General features: G+C 42.5%; 1 protein-coding gene across 1 annotated transcript in view; it reads right to left on the reverse strand.

Annotated features, from left to right (window-relative positions):
* ARFGEF2 (ARF guanine nucleotide exchange factor 2) overlaps positions 1-22,766 on the reverse strand; it is a 2,106,550-nt gene that overhangs the window by 506,734 nt on the left and 1,577,050 nt on the right. The window contains exon 35 of the mRNA XM_069651280.1: positions 1,272-1,411. Coding sequence (XP_069507381.1) covers positions 1,272-1,411 — 140 coding nt within the window. The remainder of the gene's footprint in view (positions 1-1,271; positions 1,412-22,766) is intronic.

The following is a 22,766-nucleotide window of genomic DNA, read 5'->3' on the forward strand; positions in this document are numbered from 1 at the left end:
GCATTTTGTTGCTTTTGGCGGCTTTGGTTTCTGGTAAATTGAGATTACCAAGAAAGATGTCTGCTGAGTGTGCAATTGATGCCGATGTACTAACATCGGAGATGGTATTGAGGAATGAACCACACCTGTGAGGTGGGCAATAGATGAGAGGAAAAGTGACAGTCTTTGTGATAGTGGTAAATGGGTGTGAGGAGCTCCATGGAGTTCATAGGCATGTGGTTGAGCCCAGCCGGATTTGTTGATGGCTGCCACACCTCCACCTGCTTTTCCTGTACAATTGGCATGTTGGACATTGCCCACAGATAGGATAAACTCAAAGACGTGCAAGGGGAGAGGAAGAGCCATGAGTCTGTGATAAATATGGTATCAGGTTTGTGTGTGGAAATGTGGTCAACGATGTGAGTGGCAAGCAGGCCAGCCGAGTGTGCGTTCATTAACATCAGGGAGCACAAGAGCATTAATGGAGATGTTGCAATGTGAGTGATGTGTATGAGTTTCTAAGGATTCATAAAGTGGGGGCTTTGTGTGTGTTGATGGGCTAGGGCCCTTGAGTGTGTGGGGATGGTATGTGGGTGTAGGAGACATTGCAAAGTCTCCCTGATGAGAAAATAAAGGCAGGGACTATGGTATTTGTATATTGCAACAGCATGTTACTCCAGTATGTGAGGTTGAGGCACACACTTGTTTACAAGATGCTGCCTTAGTTGCTTTAAATGGACAGGAGCAAGGGATATAACCATCATCAGCATTAGATCAGGTATAGACCCAGACCCTGATGGCCTATGTATTGAATGTTACAACATTTTGCACAAGAGTAAGCACCAAACTTACTTACGGTATATGAGTGAACACTGGAATTAGGTAATCTACCAGACAGCTATTAAGCATGAACCAGCAGCAAAAAGTTTGTGAAGAGTGATAATTTGGATAAGGATGCAACATTCCAGCAAAATGATGCGGTAATGTCAAGAAAAACTTTCCAAATATGTGGTTTCCAAACAAGATAAACCTTACCACCACAGAGTATCGAACATATCCAATGCACTGCTTAACATACCTTCAGGAAATTGAGACTGCCGTGCACTAGCTTCATGTGTCTGTAAGCACACTTGATGCAAACATGCACCCATAACCTTTTGAGATGAGCCCACTGAATAATAATCCAAATTATAACACTCATTACGTGTATCTGAACAACATATTAAATACACATTTTCAATAGAAGGTTTTAAAAATAACTCACTTGAAACTAAGTAATTTAAAAACATTACCTGAGCAGCTGCTAAGTGCTCTGCATCTTCTTTCTTGCTGGTGGCTGGATAGAACACTATGTTGTCAATAGTTTGTATCAATTCCAACTGCACCACACATTTAATAAGGAGGCCAGCAAACAACTTTTGATCTGCCAATTCTAAAAAGACAATAAACTGGTTTAAGTAGCAATTTCTTACGGCAATACTGCTCCCAAAATGCAGAATAGCAAGCCTATCTACTTGCATTAATAGTTCCCCTAAGGAAAAAAAAAACAGACTAAGAAACTTGAAAGCCTTCCGCTCAGTCTTGCAATGCTTTCAAACACAGACTCTGTTTAAACAAAAAAACAAAAACTGATGTCTGTAGTTATACCAAAGCCCATTTGAAATCTAACATTCTGAACCTTTTTCTTGCAGGTTAAGATGTCTTGCAATTCATTTATCTGAAATTCTCATATTCATTCAATGAATACTTGTTTCGTCACAAGCTATGGTACAATAATCTCAGATGTGTCAAGAGATTATGTGACTAAAGACTACACATAGCTACTTTGGTGTAAACAAATACACTTGATTACATTGGCGTTATTATTGACTATTTTCAAATCACATGCAACTCACACAAATGAGCATTTCATTTAACATTCAGAAAACCCCCATTCGTAATGGGTGGTTGTTACATTTAACTGTTAGGGTTTGTTACATTTAACTGTTAGGGTTACTCAAAGGATACTCTGGTAGGCTGCAGGTATTCTTGAAGGTACTTTAATCAACTTGCAAGTACAATCAGATCATCTTCGGTACATCAAGAAGAAGAGGAAGTACAGAGGGGAGCCCACTGGCTCCCTCCACCCAGACTGTGTCTTACAACTTCCTTGGGTGGAATCACCTTCACACAACATTACAGTCACTCTCAAGGCATTCCATCCATGACATCATACCTAGCATTCACACCCCATGTATTCATGAAACAGGGACCAAGAAGGAAAGTTAGTCATAACATACCTCATTCCGTTACACCGCAGACGAGCACACCTCGCAACCACACAGCACCACACACACACCATGCACCTGCAAATCGGACACAAGCACATCCGCTCAATCGGCAGGGAAATGACTGACCAACAATGCGTAACTAACACACAGGTAGTGGCACCACACCAACATTACAACCAATCACAACAAACACTCAAACACCTTCCACCCACCCCTGCCGGGTCACCAGCCTGCACACTGGAGCACTACCTGCCCCACATTGGCCCAAAAAACGTACATTCCTAACCATCATGGGAAAACACGGACACCTCCTGTCTGCCACTGGTGAACCTCAGGGCTACCACCCCCAAGCACAAACTGGCCCTATATGGGCTGGCACATGGCCCGCTACACCACGACAAGAAACAGGACTAACCATCATAACATTCCCACCAGGTGACTTCAGGCAACAGCCTTTTCGAGGCTTAGAATTTGTATACAAGCATTCATTTGATTTGTTTAATGTGCTTATGTTGTGCAAGCTCTGCTTTGTTCAATGAGCGCATGTCATGTTGCTTCAAGCCAGTGTTTATTTTTCTTGCAGTGCTAGCACCAGAGTTCTGCTGACAGACTGTCCATGTCACAGTGTCTGCTTAAGCAAGGTTTACTTGAGGAATTTAGCATTTGTGTCTACAAACTTTTATGTGTTATGTTCTATGTCGTCTGCTTATGCAAAGAGTCCTGCTTAGCGAAGGGAGTCACATGTTGCACATTCTCTATTTGTAGGCACAGTCACTCAGAGGTTTCAGCCAGAGGTTAGGTGAACTGCAAACAAGAGTGGTCCTCTCTAGGCTTTACCACAGAGTGGTAGAGGGCTAGGTAAATTTGACAATGCAAGGACCACCAGGTCACAGCATTTTTGGGTGTTCAAAACTCTTCGCTCATTTTCCCTTTTCAATCCACATCTGTTCCCTAACCCTCTATCAGGTTTCCCCAATATTCCCTTGACTATCCACAACCTCCCCCCCATTGACTGCCTCATGGTGGCCTGTTCAAGTTAACGCCAGGAACCCGTTACAGCCAATGCGGGAGAGTCCTATTCCAAGTGGCTTCCAGGTTAAGGGGGACAGGGGGGGAGGGAGGGAGGAGTGTGGGTTAGCCAACTTCCTTCCAGATCTGACATTGTGGGAGTGGTAGGCCTCTAAGATGTAAAAAGGAAAGCTCTGTTAATTGTAGTCACTTGAGTAGTAATACATTAAATATACTTAAAGTTCCAGAAACTCTTTGCCTTCGCGTAGAAATGCTCCTTAAGCAATTGTAACAACCAGGGATTGAAGAAACAATTGTTATACTTTAATCCATGCAGATAAATATGAAATTAAAGATAACAGTTTATTAGCCTTTTAAAACTGCTTATGAATGCCTTATTTTTTTAAAAAGTTGTATGGATTTTTTTTCAGGTAATTTGGACGGCTTCAATAAGCAGATGACACAAAGTCCAAGGACAAAATTAACATATTGATGTGTGCCTCTTTCATTAACCAGATTTTGTCACAAATGCAGGAACAACCGTAGATGTTGTAGATGTTTCTCGTGAGGTTTCAAATGGTCTCCATTCTCATGCCTTTCCATTGGATTGCACAAGACCCAGGTAAACGCATTTTATGCCACATTTGAACATTTTAGATGATAAAATGGATACACCATTACCTCACTGGTGGAATGGAGTATATCATTCTATAGAATTCTAAACTAGGTAAAAATTGAATAAAAGGTTAAACACAAGGTGGGTGAAGTAAACCAGAGCAGTCATTTCAAAGCAATTGGAGTTACTTAGTCAGAAGGATTTGTAGCATATATATCTTCAGACAGTGCAATACACAGACGAAAGGGGATTCTGGGGAGAGTGTCCACAGATGAAAAGGGAAATAGGACTAACTCAAACCACCATGCAAGTAAAGATGCAAAGAAACCTCAATCTATATGACATTTCTCGCTGAAGGTTAAACCTACAGGAGCCACCACGAAACCTACAGCGTAAACCTTAGCCCTGGTTCGCCACATGGTGCCACTTAACATGACACATACAAAGCACACAAAAATTCAAATCAAACTCCACCACAACACTTCAATTAAATAACTAATTGCATACACCTGCATCCTGCTCAACTGCCACTCTGCACCTGCACACACACTCCTTAAACATACTCTTCTTTACAGAAACATGGCTCAAACCACCACACACCCAGGGATCAAAATTTAGATTGTATAAGCCGATTGTATAAGCAGGAGCTAAAGCAGCTCTTGGGCACCCAACATTAACCAGGAGTTACAATGGCGGGATGAGGAGCTAGTACAAGTAGTCCGCAAATATAATTTTCACATAAAACACAAAAATACAATTGTGCCATTATTTATGACCCCTTATGCATTAAATGTCAAATAGATGTGTCCTAATGTTTCCTGGGTAGGAAAAGTAATGGCATTTTAGCCTTTGCAGGTAGAGCAAAAAGTAATGCAGTTGTTCCCGCTGTTGAGATCTACAGAGCCCAGGTACTGGCAGGTGCTCCGTATGGAGCAGAATTGTGGGGTTCGTCCAATACAAGCACCTTGGCAGCAACTGAGAACACATTCTTTAAAAGGTTCATGCGTATGTATTTAATTAAATTTATTTACTTATATACCGCTGGTAACCCGCAGGCATCAGGGCGCACAAGAACACCACAGGATATGCATAGAAAGGACGGCACAAAGAGGATTCAACAGGGTCAATGGAGGCTGTTACCTCATGGTAGTTAGGACTAATTGAAAAGTAAGGTTTTCAATGATGTGCAGAATGTTTTACTATTTTTCAACAATCGTATAATGGGTGGCAGGGAGTTAAACAGCTAGGCTGTTAGCGTGGGGAAAGCCCTTCCAAGTCCTTTCACCCGTCTGATCTTGCAGATATTGACCAGGGCAAGGTTTGTTGAACGTAAAGTACATTTGGGCTCCCAAAGTGTCATGCGAGCCTTCAGGTAAGCAGGGGCTTTACCACAGAGGCATTTATGCACAAGTGTAGCAGATTTGAACTGTATCCGAGCAGGAATAGGAAGCCAGTGCAAGGACGATCTGCAAGACATTATATGCTCTTCTTGGGGAATTCTTGTAATAATGATAATTGCATCCTTTTGGAGAGTCTGGAGTTTTTGCAAGCATTTTTTAGTAGCCGCTATCAGCAATGCGTTGCAGTAATCAAGGTGAGAAAGAATAGTTGCTCCTGCAACTGATGAGCAATTTGACTCGGCGATAAGGGTTTTATGTTCCTTATGAGTCTCAAATGATAGCGACAATTTTTTGCAATATGGTTTACCTGGATTTCTGCGCTAAATGAGGAGTCTAAAAAAAACACCTAGGGTCTTCCCAGCGACTGACAAGGTGCAGTCCTTGATGCGGAAGCAAGAATAATCTTTCCCCAATTTGACTCTAGCCAACAGTGTTGCGAACATCTAGTTAAAAAGTGTAGGAGAGATACAGGCCCTGTGTGGAACACCTCAAAGAATTGGGGCTGATTTAGAAGAGGCATTCTCCCAACACAGAAGAGTTTGTGTGATAGGAAGGAATTAATCCAGCTGACGGATTGATGAACACAGTTTCCCAGATCTGCCAGTGTGTGTAGCAGGGGTTTATGATCGAGTAGGTCCAACGCAGCAGACAGATCAACAAGGACCAGTAGCCCAATTTTCCCCTGATCCAGGAACTCAAACAAGTTGGTCTGAAGGTCGAGTAAGGCTGTCTCGGTACTGAGATCTGCTCTGAACCCCGATTGTTTACTGTGAAATTTAGAAGATGATTTGAGAAAGGCTTGAATTTGGAAGGTAGCCACTTTATCCAATAGAACATTTTAATTAGTGATTGGTCTCAAGCTTTTTGCATCTTGAAGGTCTAGTCCAATTTTCTTCACTAGTGGACTGATGGTGACTACTTTAAAAAGATTCTGGGACAGAGTTATGGTGAAAAGAGAAATTTACAAGTCTAATGAAGAAAGGGATGAAAAGATTTTTACTATCTAAATTGTGTTTGACAGGGATACTATTTTCTCAGCATGATGTGGGATGCATTGAAGTAAGGCTCATATCCATCTTCAGGCACATAATATGTTTAAATGTGAATTTAGGTTGTTCCTTGATTTGTGCCGACATGGGGAGGGCACACTTCTGGACAGGAGGGCTGCTTTTTAGATAATTCTTGATTTTGTCATGGGCTACCACAAGTTTGTTAGCAAACGCCTGCTGGACATCACAGTCCTGGTCAGTGGGATGGATAGGTTGGGAAAGGGCCTTTGGTTTTTCGAGATGTTTTAAGATATCAAAAGGTTTCTTAGAGTTGTTTTTGGCCCCTATTATTTCCTCATTGAAGAAATAATTTTTGGCTGGAACAATATCACGTTTGTAAGCTCGCTCTAATGACTTCCAGCTTGCCTTATTAAGGGCAGTTGGGTGTTTCAAACAAAGTTGCTCAGCCCGTCTTTTCTTTTTTTTTTCCAGAATGGAGAGGTCAGCGCTATACCACTTTTTAGGGTGTTTTTTTTCACTCGCCTGTTTTTTCTTAAATTGGTCTATTTTGTTCAACATTATTGTCAGAGCATTATTGTAGGTCTCTATTAGGAATTCAGGGGGTCAGAATTGGATGTGTTGGACATGATATCATGCAGACAACTCTGGAGATGAGAAGCTTTGATTTTATTGAGGTTAAGACTATATACCTCTTTGACAATGTTAGGTGGATTTTTTTGAAGATCCTGTAAATGTACAGTGAGGTTTATTATGCAGTGGTCAGACCATATGTATGGGGAAGTGTTCTTAATAGTAAGGTCCAGATTTCTCGAAACCACCCAGTCCAGAATGTTACCAGAAGTGGCACTGGGTTCATTATTCGCGACCGAAGAGCTTTTTCAAGTTCGTTGCTACCCCATCCCCAAGGTTGTTATGCCATCGGTTAAGGTCACCCGCTAATAGGTTGGCCCAATTGGGGCCAGTGGTAGTCTTTAGCAATTGAATGAGATCCTCAATCAAGTTAGATCCTCATTAGTTCACTCCCAGCCTAATGACCATAGTGGTCATTTGATATTTGATCACCTGGATATCACTATTGTAATAAAAAAAACGGATGGGCTATCGAATACCACATTGAAGGCTCATCCGAACACCTGGGCCATCATTCTTAATTTAATATTTCAATTTTTTTTTAAAACTGAAGTAATCCCATCAACCTGGAAAAAGTCAATCATTATCCCTATATTCAAGAAGGTTAATAGGACAGATCTGTTGAACTATAGACCTATAGCCCTTCTTGATATACCGGGGGAAGATTTTTGCAAGGCTTATCCTACGAGATTTGTATGTCTGGTTAAAAAAAAGATAATAAGAGTTGACAAATATCAATCTGGCTTTGTAGCAGGTCTCAGCACCATGGTTAACCTGTTGATCTTAACTGCTATCAAAAATCAAATTATAGTAACCAATCAACCAGAATATTTAGCATTTATTGACTTGAAACAAGCTTTCAATTCTATTTCAAGAGAATTATTATGGCATAAAATGAAAGCAGCAGGATGTCCACCCTATATACTTAAGCTAATTCAACAATTGTACGCGGATACAGCAATTCAGAAAAATAAACCAACAGGGCCTTCTATCTAAACTCATGCTGATGCATAGACGCCTAAAACAGGGTTGCATACTCGCTTCGACACGGTTCAACTTTTACATTTCGTTCGAAAGCACAAGATCCTTTCCACCTAAAGTGGGAGGGGTCCCAATATCATGGTTATTTCATACAGATGACCTAGTAATAGTGGATCTAACACTGATAGGGCTACAAAGGAAACTAAGTGGGTTATAAACATATGCAGAAAATAATCTAACGATTAACATACAGAAATCAAATATTTTACTAATGTTGAAAAACAAAAACAAGAATCAACCATATAAATGGACCATCGGCAATATTGCGTTGGACAGACTCTAGGAGTTCAAATATCTTGGCCAAAACTTTAACAAATTCAGAAAATCGGCATATGAAGATAAAAGATATAAAATAGAGAATTTAACCTCTCAAGCCAAAATAATGCACAACAAACATGGCAAATTCTCATGCAAGCCGATCATAGTGTTTTACAAACAAAAAGTCATTCCAATAGTCACATACAGCGCTCAGGCGAAATCTCAAGAAAACCAGACAAATTGGAACATGATTGAGGGAATTTAATGGATGTCATTATTAGCTCTACCTAAAAGCTTCGCATTTGAAATAATTAGATTTGAACTAGGTTTAATATCTATCCAATCAATAGTGGCCTGGCAAACTCTGGCACTATATAGAAAATGTTTAACATCTGATATTCATACAACAACTTTACTACCAGCACTTGCTAATGCATTAACTGGTAAGCATGACAAATCACTGAAAGCCTGGAGAGAACATTGCATAACTATAATGAAAGATGCTGATATAGAGGTTTCCCTATTGATGGAAAAACATACGCTGGCTAAAAAAATAAACTTAGAGAATATGATTGGATATTATTATGGGATAATAGTACCAAGTATAAAGCTTTTAAATGTAGGAACTTTACAGTGAAATCAATGCATCAAGTGCCGACATATATCCCAAAATTCCCAGACCAGAAATACAGAGCGCATATCATGCGACTACGCTTCAATCTATGGCCAACTAGAGACAAAATGGCGCCAAGATGTAAACAACTGCCTGGCGACACCTCCTGCAGATTTTGTACCATAGCTTCTGAAAATTAAACATTAGATCATCTCTTAACCAAATGTACAAGTCTCATGATTTGGAGGAAGGAATACTTTTACCAATACCTAAGTAAGTTTAGATTGCTAAATCCTAAACAAAGGGGGTACAAGATATTTAATGCAAACCAAATTTCCCTAAACATCGCAACAAACAAGTTCCTACTGAGGCTAAACTTAGAATGTGACTAATAAATGGTCCACAAACACCTGCAAGTAGTTTAAATCACTGCGTTATGCTCTCACACTTAAGTTAACAATCCTTATCACTTGGAAAGGGAAGTAGGGGAATCCAAAATATGACTGAGATGGTTAAATCAATAGAGTATTTATTCCTCTCTTAAGAAAAGGATCCAAATGAAATGATTTATGAATTGATTGTGAATTGCATACTCCTATGAATAAGCATAATGAACAATGTATGACCACACAATATGTGATATTTTACCATAAATCATTTGTTTTAATGCGTGGACTTATTTTAACAAGTATGCGCAACTGTTGTGATCTAAATGTATTAAAAAATATATATGTGTAGTGTGCTTAAGGTTTAACTGTAAACCAAATGCAATAAAAAAATAACAAAAATGTAGTTAACCATATAACAAGGAGGTATGTATATTATGAGGTTGAGACAGCTACAGGGAGTGAATGAAGTACATTTCAAGAGGAGAATCTCACTTGTGACATTCACTTGGGCTTTTAAAGAAATGGAAACGCTTTTTGACAATAGCCGCTACTCCACCCCCATGGCCCTGGATGCAGTTTTTACAAATTATGTAATACCCTTCCGGGGTGACCATATGGATCAGGAGACTACTCGCATCAGTTATCCATGTTTACGTAAGCATATGATATTTATATCATGCTGTACAAAACAATGGTGGCTATCTAAGGCATATTTGCTAAGCGACCTGGTGGCAAGTAAGGTCATTTTTATATCGAGGCCATCTAATAGATCCCTAGGAAGGTTTGCAGGGACATCAATGGTTTGGAATATACGTAGCAGCAAACTTGCATTTTTAGTATTTGGTATTGGTGCAAGGCTTTATACCTGCCTGTATTTACGGCACAAGGGATGCTAGTTCTGTCTCAGCAGTGCCACTTACAAATGGTATGTCCGTGATGTCAATGGATTCCAATTTCATTGGCGGAGGTATGTTTGATGCAATAATCACGTCGTTTTGCAGCAAAGGAACTTGGAGCATTCCTAAAAACTGCAAGTTGATGTTTAACGTAGCATCAAGGCATGGATTGGCATTACTTTGGGGATTTATGTCTGCAAGTATTTGCAGAACAGGGAATGCTAGCTCTGAATCAGCAGGGACATTCACAAATGATATGCCTGTGATATCAATGGATTCCAATTTCGCTGGGGAAGTTATGTTTAATGCATCAATCACGTCCTCTTGCAACAACAGGACTTGTGTCAATCCTGAAGGCTGCAAGTTTAAGTCTAATGCAATATCAAGGCATGGGTTCATGGAGGAACCATATATGATATTGGTATGGCAGTCAGCACCCTAAATATTCTGCGCCACATGGAACTTGGCCTTTTGTCTATTTCGGATATAATTGTTCTTAAGCCACTCTTATTTTGGGTCAGGGTTTGATCAGGTGAATTCCATGTAAAATTTTGTGAAGCTGTAAAAGATGCATTGGCCCATAAGGATGTTAATGTGATTATATGGTTTTGTCACATAAAATAATTTTTGTTCAGGCTGGACCTGGGTGAGCTATGGTCCTGTCCAGAAACTATTACTGCTTCCCACAAAAAAAGATGGTATTAGAGGCTTTTGGACAATGTAAGTGGGACGAATATATAACTAAATGCCTGAATTTATCCATAAGTTATGAGTATTTAATATGCAAGGACTACGTTATGATGGAAGAGTATTTATGGCTGGAAGATGACCCCCTAAAGCGATGCGTGATAATGAGAATGTGGTTGGGAAATCTTCCATTGGCAACTTTCCAAGGAAAACAATAACCTTTCTTCAATGTGTACCTTTTGTCTGTCTGTGAGGGAAACACTCCAGCACTTTCTCTTTATATAATTTGAGTATGATTACTTAAGAAAAAGGAATTTAAGATCTTGTCTGCTCAATAGAGGTACGTCATCACTGCAGAACACGTATGTAAAAGTATCTGTATTTGTATATTAAATCTGATATAGCGCTTTAAGCCAAAGCACTTTACATAAAACAACATGAATACATTAGAAGCAATATAATAGAAGTCATGAGTCAAATAACCAGGAACAGTATGCAGAACAATTTGCCGAGATCATTAGATTAAAAACACGAGTAGGGAGAAGCAGGGGAGGAAGTAGTAGAGAGCTCTCAGGAGGGAGATTGAAGTGAAGAAGGTGGGATTTTAAGGAAGAGCAGAAAGAAGAGTATGAGGAGATGGAGCGGATAGCGAAAGTTAGAGATTCCAGTGTAGTGGGGCAAGGAACTGGAAGGAGCGGAGCGGTAACGGGGGCAAGGTGCGGGTGCGACAGTGAGTAGGAAGTGGTCAGCAGAACGCAGGGGGCAAGAGGGAGAGTGGAATGAGAGGCGGGAGGAAAGGTAAGGAGGGGCAAGATCATGAAGAGATTTAAAGACAAGACAGAGGAAGTTGAATTTGAGTTCAGAGTGAAAGGAAAGCCAACCAAGTGAGGAAAGCGAAAAGGAGATGGAGTCATGAGGAGAGAGGGAGCAGAGAGTGCGGATTGCGAAATGGTAGAGGGATTTGAGGGGGCAAGATGAGAGGCGGGGAGGCCAAAGAGGAGAGCTGACCAGTAGAAGAGATGAGAAAAGATAAGGGAAGAAATAAAGAGTTTGGTGGTGTGGAAGGTGAGGATCAGACTTTACGAACATTGTAGAGATGGAAGCGACAAGCAAGGGAGGTAAGAGATATGGTGAGTAAAGGAGAGGTTAGAGTCGAAGTGGAGGCCAAGATTGCGGGCCAAGATGGGGAGTTGTGCAGGGGAAAGAGGCTGGAGGAAGGGGGGTTGAGGGGGGAGGAGGGGGAAATTTGTGTTGGCGGGTAAGAATAAAAGAGAGATGAGGCCAAAGTTGGAAGCCAGGAGGGAGTTAGAGGGTTTTTTTGAGGATAGGGATGATGGTGGCATGTTTGAAGGCTGAGGGGAAGGTGGTGGTAGTGAGACAGATGTTGAAGAAAGAGGTGAGGTATGGTATGAGAAGAGGGTAGATTTGGGGAAACAGAGGGGTGGGGAGAGAATCAGAGGGGACAGCAGTAGGGTGAGTTTTGGACAGGGGGAGGGAAACATCAGAGTGAGAGACTGGGGTGAAGTTAAACATGCAAGAGGATGTGGTGGTGGGAGATGGGGAAAGGGAGTAGTAAGAGGGGGAGCATAGAATGTTTTGGTGTAAGGTAAGTATCTTAGAGGTGAAGTCCGAGGGTGAGAGAGGTGTTAGGCAGAAACCTGTGCAGTTCCCTTAGGGACCACTGCAAAAAGTTTAAGACTACAGGAGTAAGCAGTAAACTCAATTGGTAGCAGTCTGCACCACACAGATTAACCTGGTAGCTTTCGCTGAGCAGTCAGACTTCTCTCAAGAAGAGTTAGGCAGTATATAGAGTAAACACAATAGGGCTAAAAATACAGTAGAACAAGCAAACACTGGCCAGAGCTTTGGTATAAAAGTATATAATTATTTATTTAAAAACACACTTATGAAAATACAGTGGCACTAATATATCAAGCAAGTTCAAACACAGTCACTATAAGTATATACACCTCCCTAGTTAATTATTCGACAAGTCTAGGTTAAGACACCACTTATTTAGCAAAACAGAGGTGAGCACGTAACCGTAGATGGCACTCCAATAATTCAATCCAAAAGGGAGAGAAAAGGCAGAGTAGGAAATAATACAGTACCAACACAGTACCAACACTTTTAAGAGACCACAGCAAGTCAAGAAAGGCAGGGTCTACTGTAGAGCAAAAAGTTCATAGGCCAGGCCCACTCTTGGAGAGAGCAAGGCGGAATGTGCCCAAGATCACACAGTGGAAATGCACTCAAAGTCTTTGCAGAAAAGTCAAAAAGAGGATGGATCAGTTCAGAAAGGCAAAGTTAGCAGGTCTGAGGTCAACCAGTTAGAAAGTCAAGGATTTACGGGACACCTTGGACAATCTGTTGCAAGGGAGACCAGGCGGGACACAGTACCTGAAATGGTGAGAAAGCTCCAGGGGTGGCAGTTGTTCCTGGCAGCGGGTACAAGTCGTGGCTTCGACCAGAGGAATAGATGATCTCGACGAGGAAGAAAGCTGGAGGTTGTTGCACTGCCGGGGAAGAAACCAGCTGCGGAGTTCCCGATTAAAAGGTACAACCCTTTCATTCGCGTTAGTGGTGAAGCGTGGCTATCCGGCCGCCGGGGTGCTTGGCATGGGCGATTCGACCACGAGACGTCCAGGAAGGTGAAAAAGGCGAACTTGTTTGTCCCACCAGCTCAAAGGGAAGAAGACTCTCCTGGAAGATCTCCTCTGTCGTTGGGGAAGTGGTGAGCTCGTACAGCAGGGCTCTACTGGTGGTGTCGTCATCGTAGATGGATCAGCTTCTCCCCTCTTCGGATTCTTTAGGTCCTGTGGCGACTTCTGAAGTTCCAGTCCCCAAAGACCTGCTTTTATGCAGAAATACCCCCTTTCAACAGCCTAGCTGTCACTCAAACATGCTAAGTGGTGAGCCGGGCGGCTCACCACTGGGCCAATCACACAAGAGTGCGACTTGAGTTGCCAAGGCAACTCAGTCCAGGGTGCCTAATCCCCCTCCCACACATCCTGTAGACCCCAGACAGAGTGGCACCATTTGGAGGGCTTCTGTGGAGAAGCCCGCCAAAAAGTGGAACAAAGGGCTCGACAAGGGTTAGAGATTCAGAGGCGAACACAAACGCCATTTTAAAACCGAGTCCTGGCGAAAAGACCCAACCGGGGAATAAATATTAAATAAATAACCCGGCGGTATCTTTAACATTGCACCAAAAAGTGGTGCGTTTAAAATCAATGGGAAAATCCCATAGGAAATATTCCGGTGGAATATTTTGCGTGGTATCCACTGCCACCAGCCAGAAACTCAACAAGGGGGGGGACTGGACAGTGCCCCCTTGGAAAACAGACCCAGGGGCAATCGAATTACCCCTACCAGTACCTCCACAATATGATGGTTTGTACTGGTTCTGTTTACAATTTGAGACAGTAAAGCCAGTAGTCAGTCCCAGGGTATGGAGTCTATGTTTGGGGGTCACTATGACACCCCTGTGTCACTGCACTGAGGGTGCTGTGTAACACACATACCAAAAACACATGAAGCCCTATGGAGTAAAAGGGTGTGCAGTTATAAAATCGAAAACATAATGCCGAAAATAAAAAAAAAGTCGAATGATTTGTTTTTTTATTTATATTTCTTTTTTGGCTCTCGCATGTAAAAAAAAAAAAAAAAAAAGGTAAAAACTAAAAAATAATTAAAAAAGGGGAATTGGGGGGGGATCCCCCATTTCGAATAAAAAACGTAATAGAAAAGAAATTAGACTTTTTTTTTTTAGACTTTTTTGTTTTCGATGTTATGACTATAAACCGAGTAAAAGACCCCATAGCTCATAAAACACATTCACAGTCAAAGGACATACTCAAATCATGCCTAAGAGTGGGAGAAAGAGTCTTTTTTTTTTATTTATTCTTGTTTTTAATCATTTATGATTTTTACAAGACTATAAATACCATTTTTACACAATTACTAAAAAATGCATTGATTTACACAAAGAGTTAGATAAAAAAAGTGTATATTTCATGTTAACAAGTGAATTCATCAAGTGCCCTTTCGTGCTATTTGATTATCATTGTGTGCAAAAACTAATTAATTATTTGCTATCACAGATAAACCGAGATTATTTACAAAATTTGCACAGGCAATAAGTAAACTCATATTAGTTGAGTTTAGTAAACAAGACCATCTCAAGTTAGGTTGGACATTAGCAACAATAGACAGATGTTTTTTGTACATGTTATTTCTTTTCCAACATAGTGCAGAGCATTCAACGATTAGATGTTCTAAGGTTTCCTTTTGTAACGTATTGTTACAAAATCTGCAAACATTTTCTGAAATAACAATTTGCTTTCGCTGGGCTAAGTTATCTCTTGTGGGCCACAAATTAAAACGCAATCTCATAATCGCAATACGAATTTGTGGTGAAGGTGATTTAGTCAGGTAACTTGCTACTGTTCCCATTTTTTTATCCGGGAATATTTGGTTGTTAAAATTTTTATAACTTAAACAAAGGTCGCGATTAAGTAACCAATCTTGAAGAAAAATCTTTTTCTTAGCTCGTTCCGGATTTTGAATTAAGTTTCAACAACTACATCTGCTGTAGCCAGAATTCGATACACATTGGTGGTCCATTTTACAACAAACCAGTGATTAGTTGAAAACAGATAATTGGACAGAACGGCTATAACAGTATCAGCAGCTATATTTACTAAGCATTTTCTAAATAATGCACAAAGTTGCCATTGGTATTTGGCTTTGAGTGACGTAAGTCCCAATTCATATCGAATGCATGAAATCGGGGTCGATTGAGGTAAATGCAATAAGCTTCTCCAATATTTAGCTTCCTATTTATCTAGATTTTTAGCGTCAGTGATATCCCGAGCTTCAAGTCCATATAGAAGTGTAGGAGTCACTTTTTGTAACCAATAGTACAGAGCAGGCTTGATGGAAAATTTACCGTATTTATATAGAATTATCTTTGATTGGGCAATTGCAGCCATCAGTTTATTTTGTTGTAACTGCAGATGTTCAATAGGCATTGAATTTGATTCAAACTGAGTTCCCAAATATTTGCAGTTAGTTACAATGTCTAGGGTAATATCTTTAACCATCCATACAAACTTTGATCTTGATGAGCATTTTGGGATATCGACTAATATCTGAGATTTTTTGATGTTCATAGAAAGCTCATTTTCTTCAAAGTAGGTTGACAGTGCAGAAATTAATCCTTGAAGGCCTATGGGTGTTTTGGATATTAGGACTAAATCGTCCGCATACCACAGCGCTTGTATTGATGTGCCATTCATTTTAGGTGAATCTGTTGAGATGGACATGAAAACTTCTTGGGCATCATGAATAAAGAAGTTAAACAATGCAGATGCCAAAATACAGCCTTGTTTCAGACCTCTTGTTGTTTTAATTATTGTGGATAACAGGCCGATGGTAGATAGTCGAACTCGTATGGACGTACCTGAATGTAAATCACGTATTATGTCCAATATGTCTGGTGGACAATTAGCTCTAGTTAGCTTTTGAAACAATTTAACGCGGGAGACAGAATCGAATGCAGTGTTTAAATCGACAAAAGCAAAGAATAGAGAGGTATTGGTATATCGTGCTTGAGCTTTAAAAGAATTGAGAATCATGAGGTTAATTGACGTCCCCAACACCCGGACAAATCCAGTTTGATTTTGGTCTCGGCATTTGGTTTCTTGTGTCCAGTTATTAAATGCTGATAGTACCAATCGAGTGTCATGATCTCTGCTTCCAAAAGATCAGGACTTGCCCGACTCCCTTGGAAGCAGACCCATAACCCCGGTTCCGAGTGCCAGCCAGTCCCAATTGGGACCTTTTGGACCCTGTCCTGGCGCCAGTGGCACCAGGCTCATAAAGATGCCCAGTCCCAGCGCTGGAAGCGCCGGGCTCATAATGCTTGGGTGGACTTACCTGCAGCAGACCATGCTGCTTACTTACCTGCCAGTTGAACCCCTGATCCTCTTCTGTTTGGGACTACTTTTCCTGTTGGGTGGGGCAGGAGCCACTCCCTAGGTTCAGAACACTGGAACTCTTCTGGAAAGCAGGAACTCTTTTCTTACCTAGGGGTGGCTGTGAAAGGAGACACCTAAGCACTACAGGAGGCTATTTAAACCACACCCGATGGATGAATCTTTCTTTGCGTTATTCTGCATTCTCTGCAGCAGAACGCTCATTGTGTCTTCTGCTTCTGATCCTGGGCCTAAGGGAACAAAGGCTTACCATCCTGGAATCCAGTCTTCAGCAGCACCTGTAAAGACAAAGAAAGAACAGGTTAGCACTACGGTCTTCAGTGGCAGCGCATCTCTTACCTGGTCCATCGGCTGTCACCAACGCCTCGCGCTGCATTCCGGCATCTGAAAGACAAAGGCTTACCTACTCTTCGCATGCTCCGGAGGTCTTCGCACTGCATTCGGCATCTGAAAGACAAAAGCTTACCAGCTCTTCGCACGCTCCGGAGGCCTTCGGCGCTGCATCCCGCATCTGGAAGACAAAAGAAGGTGCGTTTAAAGACATTGGGCAACTTTATTACTCACGTGCCATTACTCCTTCCCACGCCGAATCCAGTGGGTATTCCAGCACCCTTCAGCTTCTCTAAAGCTCCGAACTTGTACCTGCAAGATAAAAGGGACAGTTAGTGCGCATCGTGAAGCAGGCTACAAGCGCTTACTTACGTGCTTCCAGGCGCTTCTATTCCTCACGCGGGTTCGATCCTCAACTCTCATCAGCCCGCCATCCGCCATCGCCGGAACCCTGCAAAACAAGAGATATCATTACAAAAGACTTTTAAGACATTTGAAGTGCCCAGAACTTACCGTTCATGCAGTTAACGACGGACAGCAGTCCTCTGAGGTCAAGAGGCCTGCACCCTTATCCAGTGAAGAAACTGGTTACGGCACCCTGCCCCGAGGCAGATGGAGAGCTCGGCGTTCACTTACCTAAGACATCTTACTCTTCGAGTCAGACATACAGTGCACAGAGGTCCAGCCCAAAGAGCCAACCGTGTGTTACACATCACCTTTGAAGATACAGCATTCACCCAGTCAAGACCGGCGCCTCTGCGGGAATCAGGTGAGCATTACATCGAGAAGATTTTTCCCGGGGCGTCCAATAACGCTATTGGACGATAGTTCGATGGTATGGTACGATCTCCTTTTTTAAATATCGGCACTATGATAGAAGGGAGAAAGAGAGTCTCACTCTTAGCAGGAGAAAAAAATAAACCCCAAAAATCTAGCAAAGCTGCTGGGGGACTCACTAGATTTGGGAAATTAGCCTTACCAGAGAATTCTCCCTAACAAGAGGAGAGGCGATAGATTGGTCAGGGGTGGGAGGGGAGAGAAGACGAGTTAGGGTTTGGAAGATTTGTCGGGGGTGGGAAGATTGAGAGTGGAGAAGGTTAGAGAAGTAGGATATTTTGGCTGAGCTGAGGCAGGTGTCATAAAGGGAGTGGTAAGAGAAGTAGGAGGCTTGGTTGGCCGGTGAGCAATGTTTAAGCCAGCGTCTTTCAAGGCGTCGGAGAAAGCGTGCATTGACAAAAGGTGAGGGGAAAGCCAGGGTGGGGCGGGTTTATGGAAGGGGCGGAAGGGGGAGAGAGGGTGTAGACTGGAAGAGAAGGAGGAGGATAGAGTGGATGAAGTGTTATTTGCAGAGAAAGAAGGAAAGTGAGTGAGGGGGGAGGGAGGAGGCGCAGGTATCATAGAAGTGAGAGGGGTTAAAGTTATGAAGGTCACGTCGAGAGAAAGAGATGGAGGAAGAGGGGGGAGGGAGCGGAGATACAGAGGGAGTGAGGGAGAAGGAGAGTAGAGTATGGTCATATAGATAGTTGGGGAGGGTGGAAACCGAGGAGGGGGAGAATGAAGAGACGAGTAGAAGATCGAGAGTGGAACTGGAAGAGTGTGTAGGGGAAGTAGGGAGGGGGGTAAGAAGATAGGAATAGAGTATAGATAAGGGAGGGAGGTTTGGTGGGTGGTGGAGAGATGTAGGTTCAAGTCGCCAAGTACAGTTAGGGGTGTGGGGGTGCAGGAGAAGAGGTGGTCAAAGTCACCATAGAAGGATGCGAGGGGAGCAGGCAGCCGGTAAATGATGAGAAAGGATATAGCATGGGGGGAGGTGAAGGTTTTGTACAAGTATTTAAAAGAGGGCAAGACAGGGAGAGGAGTTGGACAGGGGGTAGACAGGCTTTTGGGGTGAAAGAGAAGACTGATGCCACCTCCACGGCCATAAGAGTGGGAGACATGAGTAAAGGAGGAGGAGGAGGAGGAGGAGGAAGTGAGTGAAGCAGGTACTGTTGAGTTAAAGGGGGGGATCCAGGTTTCAGTGATGCATAGGAAATGAAGATTTAGCCGTAGAAACAGGTCCAGAACAGCGGATGTCTTGTTACAGAGTGATCTTGCATTCCATAGGGCGTTGCCGATGATGCTGGAGGATTCAACGATTGGGTGATGGATGAGGTTGGGGCAGCTAGTTAGGGTAGATGGGTGTTGGGTCGATAGGGGGTGGGTAGGGGAGGGGAGATTAAGTGTGGAGATGGTCATGATGAAGAGGCAGAGGGTTATGAGGAAAGGCCAGGAAGTGGAGTGAGGAGTGGGATGAGGCAGTAGAGGGAAGTGGTAGTTGGGGTCGCGCATGCCTGAAGGAGCAATAGGAGCAGGTGAAGGCGTAGTAGAAGAGCAGGTATTTGATGCTGGATTGATAGGGTGGAAGTTTGGGCGGAGGGAGAAGTGAGGTGACACTTGCAGTATGGTCACTGGAATGCGTAAGAGAGACTTTAATGGGATGGTGTGCGGAGGGGGGAGTAGAGAGAGAGTGGGAGAGTTGGGTGTCCAGACCTAGTGGGACCAGACAGGAGAGGCAGGAATGGTGCTGGCACGAGATTGTAGCAAGGGGGTGTAAGTCGTAAAAAGCAGGGGGAGTAAAAGTGTAAGGTCGTCAAATTTTGTCTTGCCGATTTGAACATTTACGGGCAGCACATGGAGGAGAAGAGGGTGTCTCCTGAAATTGGTGCAAGGATTTTAAAGAATTTGATTTTTAAGTGGCTGGGTGTTTGTTTTAACCTGTAAAATAATAAGTACATCTATGCCTTAATGCATTTGTATGGTTTGCGTTTTTTTTATTTTTTGTAACTTTCATGGATTAACCTCTGAATAAAGTTGAACTGACTAATGTTTACTTATACAGTATCCCAAATGCACACAGGTAAATTCACATAGGAGTTTTTGTTTGGTATAATTTGGCCTGGGGAGCCAAAAGTAGTCCCTGATCGCAGAGGTGTCAAGCTAACTAAGCTCTTCTAGGCTACAGGTAGGAGCTAAATATCTCCCAGCTCCCCTCAATGTTAAACCCTGCTTGGCACCCATTATCTCTGACATGCTTCTACCACAAAGACCACCTACACAAACAAGGAAGTGGCATTCCCATTATATATAAAGACTCAGTCACACTTGGCAATCCCACAAACCTGCCGCACACAACCTCACCCACCCCACCCCACCTTTACCTACCTTACTTAACGCCCCCAACATACAAAGCAAAACTTCCACATTGACTGGACCGACTTCAGAACCAACAACCACAGCTCCCCAAGCACCAGTATATACCTTGGAGACTTCAACCCTGGTGGTTCCCATCAAGAGAGCAACCACATACCAAAACGTTCCTCACTCCACTCACCCCCTATGACCTCACACAATGCATCACCAAATGTGGGTGCCATGGTAAATCCCTTTTACGCTCACTCTATCACACAAAAGATCCCCCTACCTGGCGCACATCCCTGTCACCCCACCCAGACAAATCAAACACATTACAGCCAAAGCCTTAGCACCACTCATACCACCCCTTCCTCCTCCCCAAACACATATCCGTTCATTCTCCTAAACTATTACACCACCATAACCACACAAACATTTGACAAAATTGCCAGCTCAAGACACACTCCTTCAGCCACCACCAACAACCATGGTTCAACCGTTCCTGACTGTCTATCAAGCAGGAAGGCATATGCCTAGAAAGAGCCTGGCAAAAGAACCTATGCCCCACCACCAGAACACCACTCTAACTGCTGCAACAAATACAAAGCAGTCACATGCAATACCAAGCCACCCATTACCTCCATGAACTTCAATATGCCACACACAAACTATTAAACATTTTCAAATCCCTCTCCAAACCACCATCCACTGCAGTATGCAACTCTCTTATGAACTACTTCAACTCCAAAATACACATTAGGAAAGCCCTCTGTTATACCACTTGCACACCTGCTCCCAAACATGTCAACACATGGGACTACTTCCACCCCATCGACAGAAACCCTTCATCACCCTACTGGCAAAAAAAAACATGCACATTTCCTAGAAGATAGATGCCAACCTCAAGTCACATCTGGTTGCATAACCATCTTAGCTCCTCACTGGCTTAACATCAGCAACACCTGTCTCTTACATGGCACTAACCCCTCTGCACTCAAAAGAGGATAAATCTCACATCGTCTGAAAACAAAATATAAAGTCTCTTGCCCCGTTTGCCCCAAAAATTACCGCCCCATCACTATTCTGCCATACCTCACCAGAACCATACAATGTATTCTATTCAACATCATAGCCTACAGGATGAAACTCTCAGGCACTGTCCTTGACTGGTTCACCTCCTTCCTTACTGATAGGGACACATTTTGTATCCATGCCCGCTTTTAAACCAACCCTACCCTACCCTGGTCATGGACGGTGTCCGGCAAGGCTCCTACCTATGTCCCCTTCTTTTCAACCTTTCTGTTGAATACCTTGGGCAGAGTTTTAACAAACACAATGTCCGTTTCCACAAATACGAAGAAGACACAGAAATATACTTCCAAATCTCATCCCCTTTGCAATTCCACACTCTCAAAAGCTGTCTCTCCACTAACAACACCTGATTGCCCTCCCATTTACTGAATCTCAACGCTTCGAAAAATAAATACCCCCCTCATCTGCCCCTCTCCCTAGACACAACCCTGAACTCACCCCCTGGATCAAAGACTTGCTACCGACAACCCAGACATATCCCCCGCTCCACACCTATCAAATCCCTCGGCTTCGCCATTGACCCCCACCTTTACTTCACACAACAATTGGCTGCTGTCACCAAAACATCCAACCTACAGCTATACCAACAAAAGATCAGACACAGTCTTCCTCCTGACGACATCACACTGCAGTCCAAGCACTGGTTCACCCCAAAATGAACTACAGCAATGCTAATTGATCAGCGAAGAGGTCCGGAGAAACAGGGAGACAAGGCTTAAGAGGGAGCTATTGGGTCTGGAGAAGCAGTTATGAGGGGTCAGCAATGAGAGGCCGACACAATGAGATACTTTTCTCAATATTAGTCATTTTATTAACAGCATAAAGGGGTAAGGATAAAAGCCTTACTTTCCCTATCCTAACATGAATGTCCCCTTCTTATTAATTTAAAACTAAAGCAGGACGACCTTGTTTCCAAACTCAATCTGACCCTCACACTAACATATACAAGAAAACAATGCAAGGTAGATGTTTTGAAATTCAACTTAATAGAAAAGTGCAACAACTCAAACATACGACTTCAACAAAAATGCTTGTGACCAGGGTTGACTCCCTTTACCTGGATTACTTCAAGTACGTTATTCACAATGTTCTTATATCAAAACAAGCCTCTTAAAGGCATTAGTAATGTCTCTTTCACCTAATACTTTCCTAAGGAGGACAAAACAAATGTTCTTTTCAGAACGCTGGTTCAGATAAAGCAAGGAAAAGTCTACTTTTCAGAATGGCAAAGCAAACGTCTTTTTCAGAAAAGTGATTCAAGTATGGCAAAAGGTATGTCTTTTCAAAGCTTCGGGTTGATAAAACACCAACTCAAAATAAGTTTCCCTGTACACATTTCTGCCAGGAAACTTGTCAACATCCACTGAAAAACTCTTG

The sequence above is a fragment of the Ambystoma mexicanum genome, chromosome 3p (assembly GCF_040938575.1).
Source record: "Ambystoma mexicanum isolate Mex_15411 chromosome 3p, UKY_AmexF1_1, whole genome shotgun sequence".
Classification (NCBI taxonomy): domain Eukaryota; kingdom Metazoa; phylum Chordata; class Amphibia; order Caudata; family Ambystomatidae; genus Ambystoma; species Ambystoma mexicanum.